Source organism: Oncorhynchus gorbuscha, linkage group LG01 (assembly GCF_021184085.1).
Source record: "Oncorhynchus gorbuscha isolate QuinsamMale2020 ecotype Even-year linkage group LG01, OgorEven_v1.0, whole genome shotgun sequence".
NCBI lineage: Eukaryota > Metazoa > Chordata > Actinopteri > Salmoniformes > Salmonidae > Oncorhynchus > Oncorhynchus gorbuscha.
Window position 1 is genome coordinate 58,043,884 of NC_060173.1, and position 23,547 is coordinate 58,067,430.

The 23,547-nt window shown below is 42.6% G+C and overlaps 1 protein-coding gene across 3 annotated transcripts in view; it reads left to right on the top strand.

Annotated features, from left to right (window-relative positions):
• Positions 1 to 7,189: 7,189 nt before the first annotated feature.
• Positions 7,190 to 23,547, top strand: part of LOC124040426 (la-related protein 1-like) — an 82,308-nt gene continuing 65,950 nt past the window's right edge. For all 3 annotated transcript variants that reach the window (XM_046357605.1, XM_046357616.1, XM_046357625.1), the window contains exon 1: positions 7,190 to 7,835. In XM_046357605.1, coding sequence (XP_046213561.1) covers positions 7,439 to 7,835 — 397 coding nt within the window. In that variant the 5' untranslated portion in view covers positions 7,190 to 7,438. The remainder of the gene's footprint in view (positions 7,836 to 23,547) is intronic.

Consider the following 23,547-nt stretch of genomic DNA (forward strand, 5'->3'; position numbering starts at 1 on the left):
GAGCCAGGCTAGCTTTAGAGAGGATCCCTGCTTTGAGCCAGGATAGCTTTAGCGAGGATCCCTGCTTTGAGCCAGGATAGCTTTAGAGAGGATCCCAGCTTTGAGCCAGGATAGCTTTAGAGAGGATCCCAGCTTTGAGCCAGGATAGCTTTAGAGAGGATCCCTGCTTTGAGCCAGGATAGCTTTAGAGAGGATCCCTGCTTTGAGCCAGGATAGCTTTAGAAATGATCCCTGCTTTGAGCCAGGATAGCTTTAGAGAGGATCCCTGCTTTGAGCCAGGATAGCTTTAGAGAGGATCCCTGCTTTGAGCCAGGATAGCTTTAGAGAGGATCCCTGGTTTGAGCCAGGCTAGCTTTAGGGAGGATCCCTGGTTTGAGCCAGGCTAGCTTTAGAGAGGATCCCTGGTTTGAGCCAGGCTAGCTTTAGAGAGGATCCCTGGTTTGAGCCAGGCTAGCTTTAGAGAGGATCCCTGGTTTGAGCCAGGCTAGCTTTAGAGAGGATCCCTGGTTTGAGCCAGGATAGTTTTAGAGATGATCCCTGGTTTGAGCCAGGCTAGCTTTAGAGAGGATCCCTGGTTTGAGCCCAGTGAGGGACAGGGAAGGAATCTATACCCTCAGTGTAGTGTGGAAGGCTCTTCCCACAGAACAGGTATGAGGATAGGAAGGACAGTTGTAGCCCAATGAGGTGTTCTCAGGGCGTGGATCTGAGTATTTCCCCAGGGGAACACTTTTTCTCTCTCTCCATATCTCTCTCTTTGTGTTTTGCTCACACTCTCAAATCTCACTCTCTCATTCTGTTCTTGGACCACGTGTCAAACAAAGTATAACTCAGTTGAGACACACAGGTGATTTATTACACTCATTCGTAGTATTCCTTGCTCATTTCAAGGTAAAGTAAATAAGAAATGACACAATGATATACCGGCATGTTATGTAATAGCAGTGTTGATAATAAAACAACCTTAGTAATCTCAAAGCTCTAGCTATGAGACAAGTGACGTAATTACAGGTGTCATGGGCCAAGAAATGATATTGTTATAATGGGAACCACATCAAGTATTTACGCATTTAGCTCTTGCTTGTGCACAAAATACATTAAGTCTATTTAGTAGGCTACAAGCGGGGGTCCTCAACCTTTTCTTGCTCAGGGACCCCCTCCCAAGCAAACCGGCAACCCAGGGACCCCTATCACACGTTAGCAAAAACATTTTTTTTCACATCAGGTTAATGATAATAGCAAGGAGAAGTAATCAACATTTTACATTTTTTTGTTTGTTATTACGTTAGCCATGTGTTGGTAAAAATGAATGTCCAAGTCAAGAAAGCTTACCAGCAGCCAGCGTCACTTGCCACGACTGGTACTCGCGGGTGCTTTTTCAAAGCCTATGTCAGATACTCCAGGGAGTGTCAGATACTCCAGGGAGTGTCAGATACTCCAGGGAGTGTCAGATACTCCAGGGAGTGTCAGATACTCCAGGGAGTGTCAGATACTCCAGGGAGTGTCATTGTAGCTCCAGTGAGTGTATGTAGTTCAAAATCTGTTTATTCTGTTGTTGCTAGTGATATTAATAAAAAACCTCCCCCGGTTGAATACCCCTGGGCTACAGAGATATGTCACACCCTGATCTGTTTCACCTGTCTTTGTGATTGTCTCCATCCCCTCCAGGTGTTGCCCATCTTCCCCATTATCCCCTGTGTAAGTTTGGTTTCTTCGACACTGTCTGCATCTGGGTCATACCTGAAACGTGATAAGATGATTTCTAACATTATATTATGGCAACATTTTCATTTTGCCTCAGTAATGGCTCATTTTCATTAAACCTCTTCAAAACACGTTTTTCTATGTTCAGCCCTAAATGTGAAATCTTGTATAACTGCAGCACAGAGGGGAAACTTGTCAGAATCCCTACACACTAATTCAGCTGGTTGGGAGATGCAGTTGCATGTGATGTGATTTGGGACAGAGTGCTCTTTATCTGTTACATCTGTGAATACTGTACACTTAGCAGAAACTGAGACACTGCCACCATTCAGGTGCCAATTGCAGACTGGCTTTTGGGCAAACAGTGGTACCAGGAATATATACATGCTGTTACTCCAAGGTCTCTGACCTGACCTCCACATCTGAGCTCCCCTTGGTCCCACATTGGGTGTAAAGGGGTCATGGCTAGAAAGAGCTTTTGTCAAATTTACGTCAAAAGTTTTAGCTAACCATTTCCTAACCTTAACCTAATTATCCTAACCGGTTACGTTAATTCTCCCAACCTGCTGCCGGAGTTCTCCTAACCTTCTAGGAAAATGTATCCTTTCTAGTCAAAACTGGTGTAGGGTGAAATTGCCCCTAGATTATCTTGGGTCAGTTTAGCATTTTCACCACTAATGGTTAAGGTTGGGATTGAGGAGGGGATGCTGATCCTAGATCTACTGAGGGAAAACTTCACCCAGGAGTAGGGTTTAAAAATATTGAGTGGTTGGTTTAAAAAAACAAACAAGACATGTCTCTGGGTCTATCTCTGGCCTGAACTTGCTCACCTGTGTTATGTAATGTATTCATAAAAAATGTAGCATTTGGATCATGAGGACATGCTTTTCCTTGTTCGAAAATGTGCTTGAGGTAGGAATTGTGATTCTTTGGCTATTTGGTCAGTTTACAAATGCATTTCTTCAAGAAGGCAAGACCAAGAAAGAAAGGGGGATTTAAAACCTAGCTAAGAAAAATTTGAAAGGTTTGAGGCGACTTGGAAGAAACGGAAAATGGCGGAAACTTTTTATTTTTATTTTAACTGATGGTGGGCCAGTTGAAGACGAGAGTGAGAATGAGTGGGCTACAGCCGTAAAAAAGAAAGTCAACAAAATAAATAAAGTTCTGATGGAAACTAAGAAATCCCTAGATTAGCTTATAGCCGGAGTGAGGTTTCTGTATCAATGTTACCTGGGGGATCCGTTCCAAATCACGAGGAGTATCAAGGATGCATTTGGTAAGGGGCCGTTTGTGAGAGTCGAAAGAGCTGCTCTTATTCATATTTTTTGTGTATCCACGGAACAGAATATGAGTGCTTTGTGCCTCGCAAATAATTTTGAATGGAATGTTTTGTGTATGGATTTCCGAAGCAGGGTGCCTGTCAAGGGAAAAAATTCCGGGGTTGCGCATGAAGTGGATGCAGTTTAACCTGAGGAAGTAAATTAAGTGATTTGTGTGAATGGTGAATGGTTTGTGTATGGTTGATGAAACGGTGGAGCATGTATTGTTGTAAGTATGTTGAAGAGCGAGAAAGATTTAAGTGTAGGATAATTGAGGTTGGACAGGGTTGGGGGGGGTTAGGAAGGGATTTGGGGGATGGTGGAGGGTCTATTAGAATTTAGTAGGACTCGAAGCCGTGAGATGTCGAAAGCAGAAGTGGGGTTTGAAGTTAAAAGTGCATCGAGCACAGTTAGCGAGAAATTTTAAATATGTTTAATTTAATAACTAGGGAAGCCAAGAACAAATTATTATTTACAATGACGGCCTACCCCAGCCAAACCCTAACAATGCTGGGCCAATTGTCCGTTGCTCTATGTGACTCCCAATCACAGCCAGTTGTGATACTGCCTGGAATTGAAACAGGGTCTGTAGTGACACCTCTAGCACTGAGATGCAGTGCCTTAGACCACTGCGCCACTCTGGAGCCCAAAAGATAAAAATGAGTGGACAACAGTAAAGTCCAAGAATGGAACAAAAAGGGCTAAAATGAGTCTGAATCGTTCCTTGTTGGAGTACATTTTTTGGATAAAGATGTTTATTTGGTAAACCCTTTTGAAGTCACGAAGAGGGTGAAGGTGTTGGGAAAAGTGGATGCAGTCAAAGTAACCAGGAGCGGTATGGTGTTGATATTGTGTGTATCTAAAGAGCAAAAGGAGCGTGGATTGTGGCGCATGAAGTGAGCAGCTTTGATTTTTGGAGCATGGCACCGGTAAAAAGTGTGATTTCTGGCATCCCGCTAGACATTTATTTTATATTGAACCTTTATTTAACTAGTCAAGTCAGTTAAAAACAAATTCTTATTTACAATGACGGCCTAGGAACAGTGGGTTAATTGCCTTGTTCAGGGGCAGAACGACAGATTTTTTTTTACCTCGTCAGCTCGGGGATTTGATCTAGCAACCTTTTGGTTACTGGGTTCTTCAAAATTGACTGCAGTGTCTCAAGAATTGGAACATAAGAAAATGTATCAGTTCTTACTATTTGATCATAAGTTCCAGTAGTTTTGTTTATTTTATTGTAAAATCTAACACCAATGACTTTCTCAACTGGTTGAACTGTTCTTAATTTTATGATATAGGCACTTTGTTATGATCCCGAATTCAACAATGTGAAAGGATTTTTAATATTCTGAAAAGAATGATTTTTTTCTGATAGCTTGTGTCTTTTGAAGCTATACATGCAAGAGTGGTTGTTTTAGCTTGACCCTGTATCTCTTGAACCGCTTCTTCCATGGAATATACAAAACTATTTACAGTCGTCTGACCTACACCTGCAGCCTGCAGTTGTGCAATAGCAGACTCACACATATCAAGTGTGTTCTTGTTAGAAATTGGTACAGCATGGTTGCAACTAGAATTTGAAGGATAATCAGCATTAATTGGCTGATACTAACGGCTGTATTAGCATCCAAGTTAGCTTTTAACAAAATTCTCCGGAATGTGCCCAGTTTAAATGCTTACTAAAGCCTGAAAAGTACCAAATACACAAATCTGCTTGACCACATTTTAGTCTAAGAGTTCTACCAGGGCACATTCCATGCTTCAACTTGAGATGCTTCACGAGCAAGTTTGTGCTTCCATGACTAGCATGGCAAACAAAACATATCATAATTTAATCGGCATTAGAGCAGGAGTCTGACGCCCCAAAAATAATCAATATTTTAGGAAAAACAATCCAGGAGTAGTGCACATCCCTTGACCCATATGGAGAATTGGAAAAAGGAGCAAAGTTGATCTGTACTATTGATGTTTGATAAGTATTTGCAACTTGTAAAGTTGGGATACAGTGCCTTCGGAAAGTATTCAAACCCCTTGACTTTCTCCAAATTTTGTTACGTTACAGCCTTATTCTGAAATTGATTAAATAAACACATTTCCTCAGCGGTGTACACACAATACCCTGTAATGACAAAACAAAAACAGTTTTTTTTAAATGTTGAGAATTAATTACAAATAAAAATAACTAACTTACATAAGTATTCAGACCCTTTGCTATGAGACTCGAAATTGAGCTCAGGTGCATCCTGTTTCCATTGATCATCCTTGATTGGAGTCCACCTGTCTATCTAAGGTCCCACAGTTGACAGTGCATGTCAGAGCAAAACCAAGCCATGAGGTCAAAGGAATTGTCTGTAGAGTGCCGAGACAGGATTGTGTCTAGGCACAGATCTGGGGAAGGGTACCAAAACATTTCTGCAGCATTGAAGGTCCCCAAGATCACAGTGGCCTCAAGCATTCTTAAATGTGTTAAGTTTGGAACCACCAAGGCTCTTCCTAGAGCTGGCCGCCCAGCCAACCTGAGCAATCGGGGGAGAAGGGCCTTGGTCAGGGAGGTGAACAAGAAGCTGATGGTCAATGACAGAGCTCTAGAGTTCCTCTGTGGAGATGGTTGTCCTTCTGGAAAGTTCACCCATCTCTGCAGCACTCTACTAATCAGGCCTTTATGGTAGAGTGGCCAGACGGAAGTTTGAACTCTTTGGCCTGAATGCCAAGCGTCACGTCTGTTGGAAACCTGGCACCGTCCCTATGGTGAAGTATGGTGGTGGCAGAATCATGCTGTGGGATGTTTTTCAGCGTGCAGGGACTCGTAGACTAGTTAGGATTGAGGAAAAGATGAACAGAGCAAAGTACAGAGATCCTTGATGACCTGCTCCAGAGCTCTCAGGATCTCAGACTGGTGCGAAGGATCACCTTCCAACAGGACAACGAAACTAAGCACACAGCCAAGACAATGCAGGAGTGGCTTTGGGACAATTCTCTGAATGTACTTGAGTTGCCCAGCCAGAGCCCGAACTTAAACTTGATCAAACATCTCTGGAGAGACTTGAAAATAGCTGTGCAGCAACGCTCCTCATCCAACCTGACATGGCATGAGAGGATCTGCAGAGAAGTACAGGTGTGCCAAGCTTGTAGCGTCATACCCAAGAAGGCTGTAATCAATCAACAGCTTCAACAAAGTACTGAGAAAAGGGTCTGAATACTTAAGTAAATGTAATATTTCTGTTTATCTTTAACAGATTAGCAAAAATTCTAAAAACCTGTTTTTGCTTTGCCATTATGGAGTATGGTGTGTTGATTGATGAGGGACATTTTCAGATTAAGGCTGTAACCTAACAAAATGTGGAAAAAGTCTAGGGGTCTGAATAATTTCCAAAGGCATTGTATATAAGATATGCCGTAAGAGCATTTGTGTAAAATCTGATGCAATGCATGAAGTTTAAAATGTTTGGCCATGTGTGAAGTGTTTGCAGACAGAAGGAATATATTATTGAAGGGTCTGTGAATGTAAAATGTTGCAACTGTGGTGGGGATCATATTTATGAATTCCCTGAGTGCCCTGTTAGGATGAAAGAGGTTGAGGTGTCAAGGATCAGGGCTGTGCAGCAAATCTCCTACAGTATGTGGAGGCGGTGAAGAGTGTAGAAGGGGCAAGAGGCCACAGATCTGAAAAAGATATGGGGGTGGATGCACCACAACTAGTTGTAAATGTTGTACTTCAATCAAGTGATCTGGAAACACTCATTGTGAAAAATGTGGAATTTGTAGCATTTATAGCCACAGTTGTTAATTGTAGCCACAGTTGTGTCCAAGAAGTCCAAGAAGCTGGACATCATTATATCTGCAGCCGAGAAGTTTTTGGGCCTCCAAGACTTAAAGGCAGAAGTGTGAAATGGCTAGCTAGTTAGCGGGGTGCGCGCTAATAGCGTTTCAATCGGCGACGTCACTCGCTCTGAGACCTTGAAGTAGATGTTTCCTTTGCTCTGCAATGCCCACGGATTTTGTGGAGTGATAGGTGAACGATGCTTTTTTCGCTTTTCGGTCCTAATTATCCACCTGTACAGTGGGTTGCGGAATGTACATATAATTGTTGCGAACGCCATTATACCAAAGAAGAAGAAGAACCCTGTTGCGCGCACGTCTTTACGTGGTCACGCCCCCCGAGCGAATGTGCGCGCACCCTTCTATCGCGTGGTGCTGATCATCCATATTGTTGTTAGTGGTGAAGTTTAGCTTGCAATTTAAAAGAGGCTCCCGGGCGCTTTTTAAATGTTTTAATTCAACACAAACCACTCTGCGTCTTAGACTGAATGCTATTTAGTCTAGGGGTGGAGTGGAGAAACGAGTTCATTCGAGGAATACTTCACATTTTCTTTGTTGAGTAGTAGGCGAATTTGTTGGTGTCGTGAGGAAAAGGAGAAATGGCTACTCAGGTAGAGGCTCTTCTACCCAACAATCCTCGTATTAAACCAGAGGAGAATGGGCATGCGAGCAAGATGATACAGCATGGAGAGGACTGTCCTGAAAAGGGGGTGAAGCAGACATGTGTTGCCGAAGCGGGTAGCAATATGAAAACAAACAACTCAGAACAGTGTTGGATTGCAACGAGGGAGCTGCGCTCTAAACAGGCAAAAGAAGAGAGTAACAATCAAGAGAAAGACACCCTGGATCAAGAGATGCACACGACTGATCAAGCGGAAGACTGTGTGAAATGCAGTAAAAATGAGTTTGCTGAAGCACCCCCGCCCAAAGTGAACCCATGGACCAAGAAAAAGAATGCGGTGACCGTGGTCAGCCAGAATGGACAATCACATCATGGTTTGTATTCTTCCAAAACTAGTACTGCCAAGGTTTAGGGTGCATTCACCAAAACCACTTGAAGGCCAAGCATGATCTGTTGCTGTCAGATCTATAATAGTAGGGAGTTCCTCACGGGATAATGCTGCATTGCATGCTCCCATCTAGTGTACCTCTCTAGATAGTTAACTATATATGGAGTAAGGCCTCAAACTAGTTCTGTAATAGAGTGGATTGTAAATCTTCTTCCACGATATCATTTGAGTTCACGTTCAAAACATCGTACTGTGTCGTCTCTGACTGAGGACACCTGTTCTACAAATGCAATCAGATAATTGAAGCAGATGGCTAGAATAGTTTGACAGTGTCAGGCCTCACTAGGGTACGTTACAGGCTGAGCCCAGCGAGGTTTCACATGTTGTGATATTTAAAAACCATAACGTTATCATTACACTACTGACATCGCCTGTGCAAATGGTCATTTCCCATTTCTTTATTTTTGTGCCAGCTGCGGATGAAGTGATTTGGGTTGACCGTCGCTTTCCCATTAGTTGCGTGGCTGGCTAGCATGGCTGTGTAGACAATGTTAGCAACAACACGATGTCTGAACTGAATCGGCAAGGCACATTAATACCGTATCGTTGTCAAAGGTGGCACTGCGCTTTAACTTTCACGATTCAACGCTTTGTAATTTATGGTAGCTACTACTTTTTTGTTGGCCGATAATTGTGAAGCGCTGTTTGCAGTGACATGCTGCCAGTGGACGTCTGAAGCTCCTGTTTTAATTTGAGAAAGATTAGCCTACCACGCTGGAAGTGAGTGCTGATGACTAATAACGCTAGCAACTGGGCCGAGCTAACGCCAGTTGGCTGATCTCCAGGCTCTAGCTAACGCCAGTTGGCTGATCTCCAGGCTCTAGCTAACGCCAGTTGGCTGATCTCCAGGCTCTAGCTAACGCCAGTTGGCTGATCTCCAGGCTCTAGCTAACGCCAGTTGGCTGATCTCCAGTTGGCTCTCCAGGCTCTAGCTAACGCCAGTTGGCTGATCTAACGCCAGGATCTCTAGCTAACGCCAGTTGGCTGATCTCCAGGCTCTAGCTAGCGCCAGTTGGCTGATCTCCAGGCTCTAGCTAACGCCAGTTGGCTGATCTCCAGGCTCTAGCTAGCGCCAGTTGGCTGATCTCCAGGCTCTAGCTAGCGCCAGTTGGCTGATCTCCAGGCTCTAGCTAGCGCCAGTTGGCTGATCTCCAGGCTCTAGCTAGCGCCAGTTGGCTGATCTCCAGGCTCTAGCTAGCGCCAGTTGGCTGATCTCTAGCTAGCGCCAGGCTCTCCAGCTAGCGCCAGTTGGCTGATCTCCAGGCTCTAGCTAGCGCCAGTTGGCTGATCTCCAGGCTCTAGCTAGCGCCAGTTGGCTGATCTCCAGGCTCTAGCTAGCGCCAGTTCCAGGGCTGATCTCTCCAGGCTCTAGCTAGCGCCAGTTGGCTGATCTCCAGGCTCTAGCTAGCGCCAGTTGGCTGATCTCCAGGCTCTAGCTAGCGCCAGTTGGCTGATCTCCAGGCTCTAGCTAGCGCCAGTTGGCTGATCTCCAGGCTCTAGCTAGCGCCAGTCCAGGCTCTCCAGGCTAGCGCCAGTTGGCTGATCTCCAGGCTCTAGCTAGCGCCAGTTGGCTGATCTCCAGGCTCTAGCTAGCGCCAGTTGGCTGATCTCCAGGCTCTAGCTGACAATGACAACAAAACTGAATTAACACTTATTTTAACTTAATATAAAACATCAATAAAAAATCAATTTAGCCTCAAATAAAGAAACCTGTTCAATTTGGTTTAAATAATGCAAAAACAAAGTGTTGGAGAAGAAAGTAATATGTGCCATGTAAAAAAGCTAACGTTTGAGTTCTTTGCTCAGTACATGAGAACATATGAAAGTTGGTGGTTCCTTTTAACATGAGACTTCAATATTCCAAGGTAAGAGGTTTTAGGTTGTAGTTAATATAGTATTTATAGGACTATTTCTCTCTACCATTTGTATTTCATATACCGTTGACTATTGGATGTTCTTATAGGCACTATAGTATTGACAGTGTAACAGTATAGCTTCCGTCCCCCTCCTCGCCCCTACCTGGGCTCGAACCAGGAACACATAGACAACAGCCACACTCGAGCTTCAATGCCATACAACACTCCTTCCGTGGCCTCCAACTGCTCTTAAACGCTAGTAAAACCAAATGCATGCTTTTTCAACCGTTCGCTGCCTGCACCCGCACGCCTGACCAGCATCACCACCCTGGATGGTTCCAACCTAGAATATGTGGACATCTATAAGTACCTAGGTGTCTGGCTAGACTGCAAACTCTCCTTCCAGACTCATATCAAACATCTCCAATCCAAAGTTAAATCTAGAATTGGCTTCCTATTTCGCAACAAAGCCTCCTTCACTCACGCCGCCAAACTTACCCTAGTAAAACTGACTATCCTACCGATACTCGACTTCTACAAGTCTACGCTAGGTAAAGCTCCGCCTTATCTCAGCTCACTGGTCACGATGGCAACACCCACCCGTAGCACGCACTCCAGCAGGTGTATCTCACTGATCATCCCTAAAGCCCAAACCTCATTTGGCTGCCTTTCCTTCCAGTTCTCTGCTGCCTGCGACTGGAATGAATTGCAAAAATTGCTGAAGTTGGAAACTTTTATCTCCCTCACTAACTTCAAATATCTGCTATCTGAGCAGCTAACCGATCGCTGCAGCTGTACATAGTCCATCGGTATGTAGCCCACCCAATTTACCTATCTCATCCCCATACTGTATTTATTTACTTTTCTGCTATTTTGCACACCAGTATCTCTACCTGCTCTTGTTCATCTGATAATTTATCACTCCAGTGTTAATCTGCTAAATTGTAATGATTCACTCCTATGGCCCATTTATTGCCTACCTCCTCATGCCTTTTGCACACAATGTATATAGATTTTTTTTTTTACTGTGTCATTGACTTGTCTACTGTGTTGACTTGTTTATTGTTTACTCCATGTGTAACTCTGTGTTGTCTGTTCACACTGCTATGCTTTATCTTGGCCAGGTCACAGTTGCAAATGAACTTGTTCTCAACTAGCCTACCTGGTTAAATAAATAAAATAAAGAATTACCTCGAAGCATCGTTACCCATCGCTCCACAAAATCCGCAGCCCTTGCAGCGCAAGGGGAATAACTACTCCAAATCTAAATGCGAGTGACGTTTGAAACAGTTTTAGCGCACACCCAGCTAACTAGCTAGCCATTTCACATTGGTTATACCAGCCATTAGGCTGATATGCTCGAAGTCATAAACAGCGCTGTGCTTGCGAAGAGCTGCTGGCAAAACGCACGAAAGTGCTGTTTGAACGAATGTTTATGGGCCTGCTGCTGCTCAGTCAGACTGCTCTACAAATCAGACTGAATTATAACATAATAACACACAGAAATACGAGCCTTTGGTCATTAATATGATCGAATCCGGAAACTATCATTTCGAAAACAAAACGTTTATTATTTCAGTGAAATACGGAACCGTTCGGTATTTTATCTTAACGGGTGGCATCCCTAAGTCTCTAAATATTCTTGTTACATTGCACAACCTTCAATATATGTCATAATTATGTAAAATTCTGGCAAATTAGTTCGCAATGAGCCAAGCAGCCCAAACTGTTGCATATACCCTGACTGCGTGCAATGAACGCAAGAGAAATGACACAATTTCACCTGGTTAATATTGCCTGCTAAACTGGATCAGTAGTTATAACTACTGATTATGATTGATTGTTTTTTATAAGATAAGTTTAATGCTAGCTAGCAATTTACCTTGGCTTGTACTGCATTTGCGTTACAGGCAGGCTACTTGTGGAATGCAATGGTTAGAGCATTGGACCAGTTAACTGTGCGGTTGCAAGATTGGAACCCCTGATCTGACAAGGTGAAAATCTGTCATTCTGCCCCTGAACAAGGAAGTTAACCCACAGTTCCTAGGCAGACATTGAAAATAAGAATGTGTTCTTAACTGACTTGCCTAGTTAAATAAAAGGTATAAAAAAATAATAATCGGAAATCGGCGCCCAAAAAGACAGATTTACGATTTGTTGTGAAAACTTGATATCGACCCTAATTAATCGGTCGACCTCCAGTATTGATTCATCATATCTACAGCTGCCACATGATCAAAAGCTAGCTTGATGTTAGCCAGTAAGTTAGTTAGCTCATTTGCTATGCTAGCTACCTATCAGCTTGGATGTAGACTACCCAATTAGTTTGTGTACCTGGCGCCTAATACGTTCTATCATATCCTTCTGATATAGAATAAATGAGACCCTAGTTTATTACACTGACCAAAAATATAAACATAAGTAAAGCGTTGATCCCATATTTAATAAGCAGAATTAAAATATCCCAGAAATGTTCCATACACACATTATTTCTCTCAAATGTTGTGCACAAATGTAATCAGCTTCTTGATATGCCACAAGTCAGGTGGATGGATTATCTTTAGAGGAATACTCACTAACCGAATGTAAACAGCATGATCATTACACAGGTGCACTTTGTGCTGGGGACAATAAAAGGCCACTCTAAAATGTGCTGTTTTGTCACACCACTATGCCACAGATGTCTTGATTTCAGGGAGCGTGCAATTGGCATGCTGACTGCAGGATTATCCACCAGAGCCGTTGCCGGATAATTTAATGTTAATTTAGCCATAAGCCGCCTCCAACGTCATTTTACGGAATTTCGCAGTCTGTCCAACCGGCCTCACAACTGCAGACCACGTATAACCACGTCAGCCCAGGACCTCCACATCCAGATTATTCACCTGCAGAATCGTCTGATTCCAGTCACCGGGACAGCTGATGAAACTGGGTTTGCACAACCAAAGAATTTCTGCACAAATGGTGGTCATGCCAGATACCGTTTTCTGATCCACGCCCCTGTCTTTAATATATATATATTTAAAGATTTGACCAACAGATGCATATCTGCATTCCCAGTCATGTGAAATCCATAGATTAGGGCCTAATTAACTAATTAATTAAAATTGACTGATTTCCGTATATATCAAATCAAATTTGGTTTCACATGCATGGAATGCAACAGGTGAAATGCTTACTGACAAGCCCTTAAACAATGCAGTTAGAGAAAGAGTTACGAGAATATTTACTAAATAAACTAAAGTAAAAATAGTAAAATAAAAAGTAACACAATAAAAATGACGAGGCTATATACATGGGGTACCAAGTCAATGTGCTGCGGTACAGGTTAGTCAAGTTATTTTGTACTGTTTAAGTTGGAAGTTTACATACACTTTTATTGGAGTCATTAAAGCTCATTTTTCAACCACTCCACACATTCCTTAATAAATTATAGTTTTGGCAAGTCTGTTAGGATATCTATTTTGTGCATGACACAAGTCATTTTTCCAGCAATTGTTTACAGACAGATTATTTAACTTACAATTCACTGTTTCACAATTCCAGTGGGTCAGAAGTTAACATACACTAAGTCGACTGTGCCTTTAAAAAGTTTGGAAAATTCCAGAAAATGATAGACTAATTTACGTAATTTGAGTCAATTGGAGGTGTACCTGTGGATGCATTTCAAGGCCGACCTTCAAACTCAGTGCCTCTTTGCTTGACATCATGGGGAAATCGGGGACAAAGGTTTGAAACAAAAATAGAACTGTTTGGCCATAATGACCATCGTTATGTTGGGAGGAAAAAGGGGGAGGCTTGCAAGCCAAAGAACACCATCCCAACTGTCAAGCACAGGGGTGGCAGCATGTTGTGGGGTGCTTTTCTGCAGGACGGACTGGTGCACTTCACAAAATAGATGGCATCATGGGGAGGGCAAAAATTACGTGGATATATTGAAGCAAAATCTCAAGACATCAGTCAGGGATTTAAAGCTTGTTCGCAAATGCGTCTTCCAAATGGACAATGACCAAGCATACTTTCAAAGTTGTGTCAAAATGGATTAAGGACAACAAAGTCAGGGTAATGGAGTGGCCATCACAAAGCCCTGACCTCAATCCTATAAATAATGTGTGGGCAGAACTCAACATGCCTGTCCGAGCAAGGAGGCCTACCATCCAGACTCAGTTACACCAGCTCTGTCAGGAGCAATGGGCCGAAATTCACCAAACTTATTGTGGGAAGCTTGTGGAAGGCTACCCAAAACATTCTCTACTCTACATTCTCTATTATTACAATGTACAATTCTGACGCTTTACATTCTTAAAGTGGTGATCCTAACTGACCTAAAACTTAATTTTTACTAGGATTGAATGTCAGGAATTGTGAAACTGAGTTTAAATGTAGTTGGCTAAGGTGTATGTAAACTTCCGACTGCATGGATAAAAAACAGCGAGTAGCAGCAGTGTAAAAACAAATGGTGGGAGGGGTCAATGTAAATAGTCTGTTGGCCATTTGATTAATTGTTCAGCAGTCTTCTGGCTTAGGGGTAGAAGCTGTTAAGGATCCCTTTGGTTCTAGACTTGGCTTTTCTGTACCGCTTGTCGTGCGGTAGCAGAGAGAACAGTCTATGACTGGGGTGACCTGGAGTCTTTTGACTTTTTTTTTTTTTTAATGAACTGTAACACAGTAAAATCTTTGAAATTGTTGCATGTTGTGTTTATATTTTTGTTCAGTGTAGTTGGTTACCTTGCTCGCAAGTTTAGTGTTATGTGTCACTATGTGTTTGACAGATTGTGAGGAGACCAGTGTAAAATCTGAATCTGCACTTCGCAAACTATTCATTCTTTTTGAACAAGTCTTTTAATTATTTTTATTTTTTTGTATTGACTCCAGTCAGTTTTTCTACGTGACTCGTTCATTTAAGCCGGTCATTTGATCTGCTAATGCTGACCTCCATGAGTCCTACAGCAGGATTTAATACATGCTCCTCGCACTCAGCTGCTCCAGAAACGTCCTCTGACCAACTTTCTGTATCCACGCAGGAACATCATGAAAAGAGAGAGGAAAACAAATACCTGTTTTAGAACAGATAATTGATAGCATGGTGCACAACATTGTACTTATCACTCTCACAGCAGTCAAACAAGGCCTTCCGCCAGGAGTTGTTTACAATCTAGTTTGGTTGCGGCCATAACTAGACCTTGTCTCAAATGTATCAAGAAATGATCTGATTTGTATGCCGAGCAAACAACAAATGTCCATTGTTTGAAGCACCCCTGACAGCTCAGGCCAGTATGATGTAGCACTGTGATAGTCGCTGTCACTACACTGGAAGTTAATAGGAAGATTATTTTATATCTTGTCACGATTCCAAAGCTATATGATACTAGATAGCAAATTCATTATCCCAGAAAAGATTTGTAATGTTGTACCCCCTTGTTGATGCATTTTGTGCTAATGTTGGGACAAGCGCTCCAGTTTTATTACAAATTCAAATTATACTGAAGTAGGGAAATATGTGTTACCACGACCTGGTGATTTGGAATAATTGCGTCCCGTCTATTTTCTATTTTCAGTTTAGGCTACTTTGCAGGTGTCACTAGTTACTACAGCCACAATGTCAAAATGATAAACAACAAATGTGCTTTTGGGTTAATTTGGGATTAGACATAAGGTTAGCAGTATGGTTAGGGGTAACGGTTAGGTTTAAAATCTGATTTGAACAAGATACATGTTAGTAAGATAAATGTTAGTAATAAGCAGGGTTGATAACTTGGTAACTTGGTGGCTGTGGGAACTAGTGAAGACCCCAACTTTACGAACTGCTAGTGCCATTTTGAATTGGTTAGCCTAGCCTAGGCCAGTGGTTTCCAAACTTTTTAGTCCGTACCCCTTCAAACATTCAACCTCCTGCTGCGTACCAGGGTCAGCGCATTCAAATGTTGTTTTTTGCCATCACTTTGTGGGAAGTGACAAAGAGCTCTTATAGGACCAGGGCACAAATAATAATACATACTTTTCCCCTTTTTTTAGCAATCTTACATATAAAACCTTATTTGTTCATCAAAAATTGTGAATAACTCACCACAGGTTAATGAAAAGGGTGTGCTTGAAAGGATGCACATAACTCTGCAATGTTTGGTTTTATTGGAGAGAGCCTTGTCTTAAATCATTTTCCACACACAGTCTGTGCCTGTATTTAGTTTTCATGCTAGTGAGGACCAAGAATCCACTCTCACATAGGTATGTGGTTGCAAAGGGCATCAGTGTCTTAACAGCGCGATTTGCCAGGGCAAGAAACTAAGGGCAGCCCAATCCAGAAATCTGGCAGTGGCTTCTGATTAAATAACATTTTCACAGAACCGCTTGTTGCAATTTCTGTCATGTTCAGTTATCGGTAAGTGGACAGGAGGCAGGTTATGAAGGGATAACGAATCCAGTTGTTTGTCAGTTTCAGTCTTTCAAGCTGTCAGGCATTCCCTTGGTAACAAGAGCCTCTCGGTGGATACTGCAGTGTACCCAAGTGGCGTCGGGAGCAACAGCTTGCACGCACGTTACCACTCCACTATGTCTCCCAGTCATGGCTTTTGGCCATCAGAACAGATACGAACACATCTTGACCACAAGTCCATTTCATGTCACAAAGCTGTCCAGTACTTAAAAAATATCCCCATGTCCTGGTTTGCGGAAGAGGATGTTTTCCTTAATTGAACCCCCCATAAATGTAACAGACATATACCAGGAACTGTGCCAGGCCCGCCACATCTGTTGACCCATCCAGCTGTAACACACAGAATTCACTGGCTTGTATGCCAAGCAGTAATTGTTTCAAAACATCTCCTGCCGTGTCACTGATGCGTCGTGAAACAGTGTTGTTTGATGAAGACATTGTCTGTATAGCTTTTTTGGCCTTTTCCCACAGCGTTGTCCCAGCCATATCTGTGTCAGCAGGAAGAATGAAGTCTTTGACAATAGTATGGGGCTTGCCTGTCCTAGCCACTCGGTAGTTCACCAGACGCTTCTAGCCTCTCCTTATTAATGGTATCTGTTGCGTTTATACATGTCTCCCTACTTGAAAGTCGAGTGGCTTATTTTTCACATTGTCACAGTAACGGTTAATGTGATTGGATGTTAACTATTTGACTAGGCTACATGTAGATGGCTTAATTTTTATTTTGGGCAGTGAAACGAGGCTACTCGGGCAAGGAAAACAAACCTTACCCAAATGCATAGCCTCGTTGGAAAATATAAATGTACTGTTTGAATTTTTTTCTTTAAAAATAAACATGTAACTCACATTTTTATTTGGCGTACCCCCGACGGCAGGGGTATACCTGGCCTAGGCTATAACCCCCCCCCCCCTAAACATTGACGGGTTCCGTTTTGCTCTACGACCCCAACACGTGTCAGGGGACACCTGAAGGTAATCGGTACTGGTTTAAAAAAATGATTGGCAGTATGAAGGTAGTTGAAGGTAGTCCCTCACGACGCCAGGACAGCGGAGTCAATCACCACCTTCCGGAGACACCTGAAACCCCACCTATTTAAGGAATACCTAGGATAGGATAAAGTAATCCTTCTCACCCCCCCCCCTTAAAATATGTAGATGCACTATTGTAAAGTGGCTGTTCCACTGGATGTCATAAGGTGAATGCACCAATTTGTAAGTCGCTCTGGATAAGAGCGTCTGCTAAATGACTTAAATGTAAATGTAAATGTAATGTAAATGTAGTTTTGTGCCAACCCAAAAAAGGGGTTAAATGTGTGTAAAAAATGATATATTTCCTGAGCTTTAAAATTTTGCCAACTGACTTCTTGGAGAGGTGGAATCCTATGACGGTGGCATGTTGAAAGTCACTGAGCTCTTCAGTAAGGCCAGTCTACTGCCAATGTTTGTCTATGGAGATTGCATGGCGGTGTGCTCGATCCACTAATTGCCCTTGACAACCAATCCACTAATTTGAAGGGGTGTCCACTTTTGTATATAGTGTATATGAGGCAATTAGGATTTGTTATCTGTAATAGTTATGATAAATTAGGCATTGTTGCGCACTGTTGGCATAAAAACGTGCACTTATTTTCCAGTGCCTGTTTTTTATTAGAGTACTGAAAAACAATGAGGCGCGGCCTCGAACACTAACAGAATGTCATGCCCATCCCTGTAGGCTGCAACAAAGTTACAACTGTGATCCTCTTTTGACTTTTTATTTTTGCCATGAAGTGTTAACAATATGCTGTCACAGCTGTTTAAAAAAAAAAAAACAGCAGCACAGCTTTGAAGGGGTTCTTCTCAATGATGGGGAAAAAATGAGAATTTTTCACCCAAAGCATAATGGTCTGGTCCGCTTGACCAGACGGTGGTATGCACTATGCAGCTCTAATCATTAGTTTAAAAAGCTACCTTTTGGTTCACTGAGGTACTTGCTTACTATATCAAAAAGCGAAACTCTGGGTAGTGAAGTCCTCCCTTCCTCTCTCTCTCTCTCTCTCTCTCTCAGCTGTTTGTCAGCCTGTCTACCCAGGTCTCTCAGCTCTAGACTTTTGATCTTTAAAGGGATGCTTTTCCATAGTTGCAGCCAGTCCACATGGTCATGCAGTGCCTCTATTACATTATTTTGGGAGAACCCTGCACTAGTGTGCCTGTAGACTTCCAGCCATTGCGCTAATGCTAGTTAGGTAGTTTCACGAGCCAATGCTAACTTCCTTCGTACTGCACGCAGAGATATAAACATGGTATCCACAAGTTCCAGAATCTTGCAATATCACTTTAAAGAGTTGCATCTGTTTTTGGCTCATCGACACGGACACATCCCAGTGAAAGCACACTGTGCTTCAGATGGGAGTGCTGGCCTATGCCTAGGGTGTGTTGATGTCGCCTCGGGCAGAGGCACAGTGGCCTTTTTCCTGCTCAGCCAGCACTCCAGTGTTTGAGCCTGTTACTCAGCTGGTGGTGATGTCACCCTACTGATCATGTGACGCTGTTGAGTGTTTTCGAGATGTGTGCGCGAGAGGGAGGGAGTGTGTATGGCTGCGGGTGTCTTTTCCTCAATGTTTGGTTCTCACTGACCTCTGTCGTCATGGTGTTGCAGCAGCTCTTCTCCTTAGATCTAATCTAGGACACTACTGTGTGTTGAAGTGCCTTAGATGCAGACCACTACAGACTGCTTTCTATTTCAGTTGATTCATTATCTTCCCCTGAGCCCAGTTCTTGTGCAGCTTCTGTCAGAATAAGTGCTGATAGACTAAACAACATTTCTTTGGTGTCTTTCATGTCTGATGGTAGGTGTGGCAGTTTAAGCTAATTTCCTGAAATTCTACACATTTTGCCATGCCTTAAGCTATGAGTGACTCAAACATAACAATCGGTGCAATGACAAAATAGCTCAATCTATAATATTTTGAATGTCAGATTCTCCCTGACTGTCTAGCCTTTATTTAGGTGATTGTTAGTTATCAAAGATGATCTTATTTAAGAATACACTCCGTGGCAAGTTTATTGAGCCAGTTCATGAAAATGGGTTCGCTCCTACAGACAGTGAGTCACGTGGCTGTGGCTTGCTATATAAAGCAGGCAGACCGGCATTGAGGCATTCAGTTAGTGTTCGTTTGAACATTAGAATGGGCAAAACGAGTGACCTAAGTGACTTTGTTCTAATCTCTCAAACAGCCAGCCTCCTGGGCTTTTCACGCACGACAGTGTCTAGGGTTAACTGAGAATAGTGCGACAAACAAAACATCCAGTCTGGCAGTCCAGTGGGTGAAAACGGCTCGATGAGAGAGTTTTAAAGTAGAATGGCAAGAATTGTGCAAGCTAACTGGTGGTTCACAAACAGTCAAATAACGGTGCAGAACGGCATCTCGGAACATACAACTTCTCTGTCCTTGTCACAGATTATTGCAGCAGATGACCACATTGGTTTCCACTCCTATCAGCTAAAAATTAGTGTCTCCAGTGGGCACGTGATCACCAACACTGGACAATTGAAGAGTGGAAAAACATTGCCTGGACCGATGCATCTCGGTTCCTGTTGCGTCATGCATGCTGATGGCAGAGTCAGGACTTGGCGTAAGCAGCATGAGTCCATGGCCCCATCCTTTGCCTGGTGTCAACGGTACAGTCTGGTGGTGTAATGGTGTAGGGAATGTTTTCCTGGCACACGTTAGGGCCCTTGATACCAAATTGAGAAATGTTTGAACGCCACCTTGTAGAATCCACGCCCTCAGAGAATTCCGGCTGTTCTGGAGGCAAAGGTGGGTCCGATCGGGTGTTGTACGAAAATGTATGTATATACTCACCACTGTATATCGCTCTGGTTGAGGGCGTCTGCAAATTCACTCAAATGCTAATGTAAAATGTACCTAAAAAAACTAGCCACTTAGTGTATATAGGTCCACTTATCGCCATTATCTTGTTTATCTGGTTTTAGTATTGGTTTACACAAACGTTTTACCATTACAAATATTTTAGTAAATTTTGGGGTTGTTTGGACCCTGTTGACGATTTCTCATAGGTGGAGGCTGGGCCATAGCGGCTTGCTTCTGGACTGAACACAAGCTGGAGTGGTGGCACAGAACACTTCTTGCTATCATACGTTTGAGCATGTTGCTCTACTTCCCTTGAAGCCGTAACCACACAGTCAGATTTTGTTTAGGGGTTCTAGCCAGAAAAAAATGTTTGAAACCCTATTGTATTTGTTGGCTATTATTATTTGAGTTCCTCTGTGTAAATTTTGTTTAAAAATGCACATTTTCATGAGATGGTAAGGCCCAGGAGGGTGCAACTTTGCAAGATGGTAAAAGGCCTTGGGCCACACCATCTCGTGCGATCTTATGCCAATTGGCCACATGGTGGCGCTAAAACAAGTAACTGAGAAAGCAAACTGATCTAGTCCCCTGAAATTCATTACATACAGTGCCTTCAGAAAGTATTCACACCCTTTAACTTTTTCCACATTCTCTTACAGCCTGCATTTATAATTTGAGATTTTGTCACTGGCCGACACGAGTGGCACAGCGTTCTAAGGCACCAACTCAGTGCAAGAGGTGTCACCACAGTCCCTGGTTCGAATCCAGGCTGTATCGCATCCGGCCGTGATTGGGGGTACCATAGAGTGGTGTGCAATTGGTCCAGCGTCAGCCGGGCTTGGCTGGGGTAGGCCGTCATTGTAACTAAGAATTTGTTCTTAACCGAGTTGCCAAGTTAAAGGTTACACACCACACTGATCAAAATGTTATTTTGTTGGCTTGTACGCATGTCCCCATTACCAGTAAAACATCATCAAAACCTATTTCTTTCACTTACTTGCTGTGCTGTTTCGTTGTTAAGTTGTTTAATTCTCAACCAGGATTTATATGGAACGCTGTTTGAGTCTTTGCGTATCAAAAAATATACAATTTAACACCCTTTAAAGTGTCAAATAAGCTTAATTGACCAATCAGGACCTGAATATGACTGCACGTCACAATATTTGAATGAGTTCATACATTTTTTATGTTTTTTAACGTGTTTACACTCGTATTTCATGTCACAACGATTAATCGATACCTATGCTATGATTCTGGTAAAGTTGTCTCGCACTCCTACAGTGCTGGTCATAAAAAAAAGCTAGCTAACTCATGGATGCAAACAATGTTCTTCCCCCAAAACCTAGTAAAACGACAATCTGTTTCAGTGGCTATAGTTAGCTAGCTAACTATATAGCTAGGTGTCATCTAAAATAACCCTAATTTATAAGACCGTTCTTTTTTGATTAATTGTCGGACCCATCTATGTGAAGCTAGCCACAATAAGGATTAGCCACAATAGTGGACTTTGCCTTCAAAATAAATGTATGGCATAATTCTATTTGTATTCATTTGCATCATTGTAAATTACATTTTTGTTTTGAAGGCTAACCGCCAAGTCCACTATTGAACCAAATATCCTTATTGTGGCTAGCCAAATGAAGCTAGCTGGCTGCTTATACCGTTAGCGTTGGGCAACAGTAGCTGGCTAGCATTTATTTTCATGAAATGAAGTTCAATTTCAAAAGGGTGAAAAACAAGTGGAAACTTAGCTTAAACTTACTCACACTAATTCCTAAATCATTGCTAAGAATAATTAAAATGACTTCAGTTTTTACTGGTCATTGTTTTCCTCCTTGTATTGGTGCTAGCTAGGTACCAAGCTAATGCTAACTACCCCAGAAGTTGCGGTTGAACAAATCATGCTTTATTACCAACGCAGTATTGTGAACACATCGTTCGTGGCCTTTTTGTGGCCTTTTTCTGCAGACTTTTTTAGTACAGCTTTGACAGTGCTACTGTATCTTTTTTGACACTCAAAGACCCAAACGGCATTCCATAATATGTCGTGAAGCTAACAGCAGTGACGCTATTACTGTGTAACTCCGGTATGGCAACATCTGAAAATATCACACTTGGTAATGTTACGGTGCTCGACCGGTCGGCGAAAGCCAACATCACCCACGACAGAGAACGGTTGATTGTCAAGGGCAATGAATTCCATTATCTTGGCGTTTTAATGGATTTCGCCTTGGAGTTGTCTCGCTGAAATTGTCTTACTCTTTCAAATGACTGCTCTACTTGTTGACTGCTCGATCCACACAGCAGACATTGTGGGTTAGGTTAGGAATGCTGTGTTCCACGTTCAGTGCAAAATTTTATGCGCCGTCATTACGTCATGTAACTTCATTTATATTGGTATGCTTTGACATCGGTTTTGAACATCGGGCGTTAAACTAGACATAAACTAGACATCCGATATGTTCACTGATTGTATCGTGCATCCCTAGTCTCCATATTATGTCTAATATATTAGCACATTATTCTTTAAACTTCTTCAAGCTCTGGCAAGTTGGTGGTTGATCATAGCTAGAGCATTTAAAAAAAACAAAATTATTGCTATTTTTAGATTTTCAAGACGATAATTCAAACTGTAACTAGGCCACCCAGGAACATTCAATGTCGTCTTGGTAAGCAACTTGTGTATATTTGGCTGTGTGTTTTAGGTTATTGTCCTGATGAAAGGTGGATTCATCTGTCAGTGTCTGTTGGAAAGCAGACAACCAGGTCTTCCTCTAGGATTTTGCCTGTTCTTTGCTCTATTCCGTTTCTCATTATTATTTTAAAAAAGCATACCATAACATGATGCTGCCACCACCATACTTTAAAATATGAAGTGGTACTCAGTGAAGTGTTGTGTTGGATTTGCATTCAGGACATAAAATAAACATCTTAGTTGGAGCTATTTTCTGTGTATTTTACCCCCCTTTTCTCCCCAATTTTGGGATTTCCAATTACGCTCTTGTCTCCTTGCTGTAACTCCCCAATGGGCTTGGGAGAGGCGAAGGTTGAGTCATGCATCCTGCGAAACATGATCCGCCATGCAGTGCTCCTTAACATCCGCCCCCTTAACCCAGAAGCCAGCCGCACCAATGTGTTGGAGGAAACACCGGTCAATAAATGACAACTATGTATACATCAATGATGTTGCTCTTGCTGCTGGTGATTCTCTGGTAAACCTCTATTCAGAACACCATTCTGTATACTTCTGGCCCCTTTTTGGAGACTGTGTTAACTAACCTCCAGACGAGCTTCAATGCCATACAACTCTCTGTCCGTGGCCTCCAACTGCTCTTAAATGCATGGAAAACTAAACACATGCTATTCAACCGATCATTGCCCGCACCTGCTCGCCCGTCCAGCATCACTACTCTGGACGGCTCTGACTTAGAATACTTGGACAACTACAAATACCTAGGTGTCTGGTTAGACTGTAAACTCTCCTTCCAGACTCTC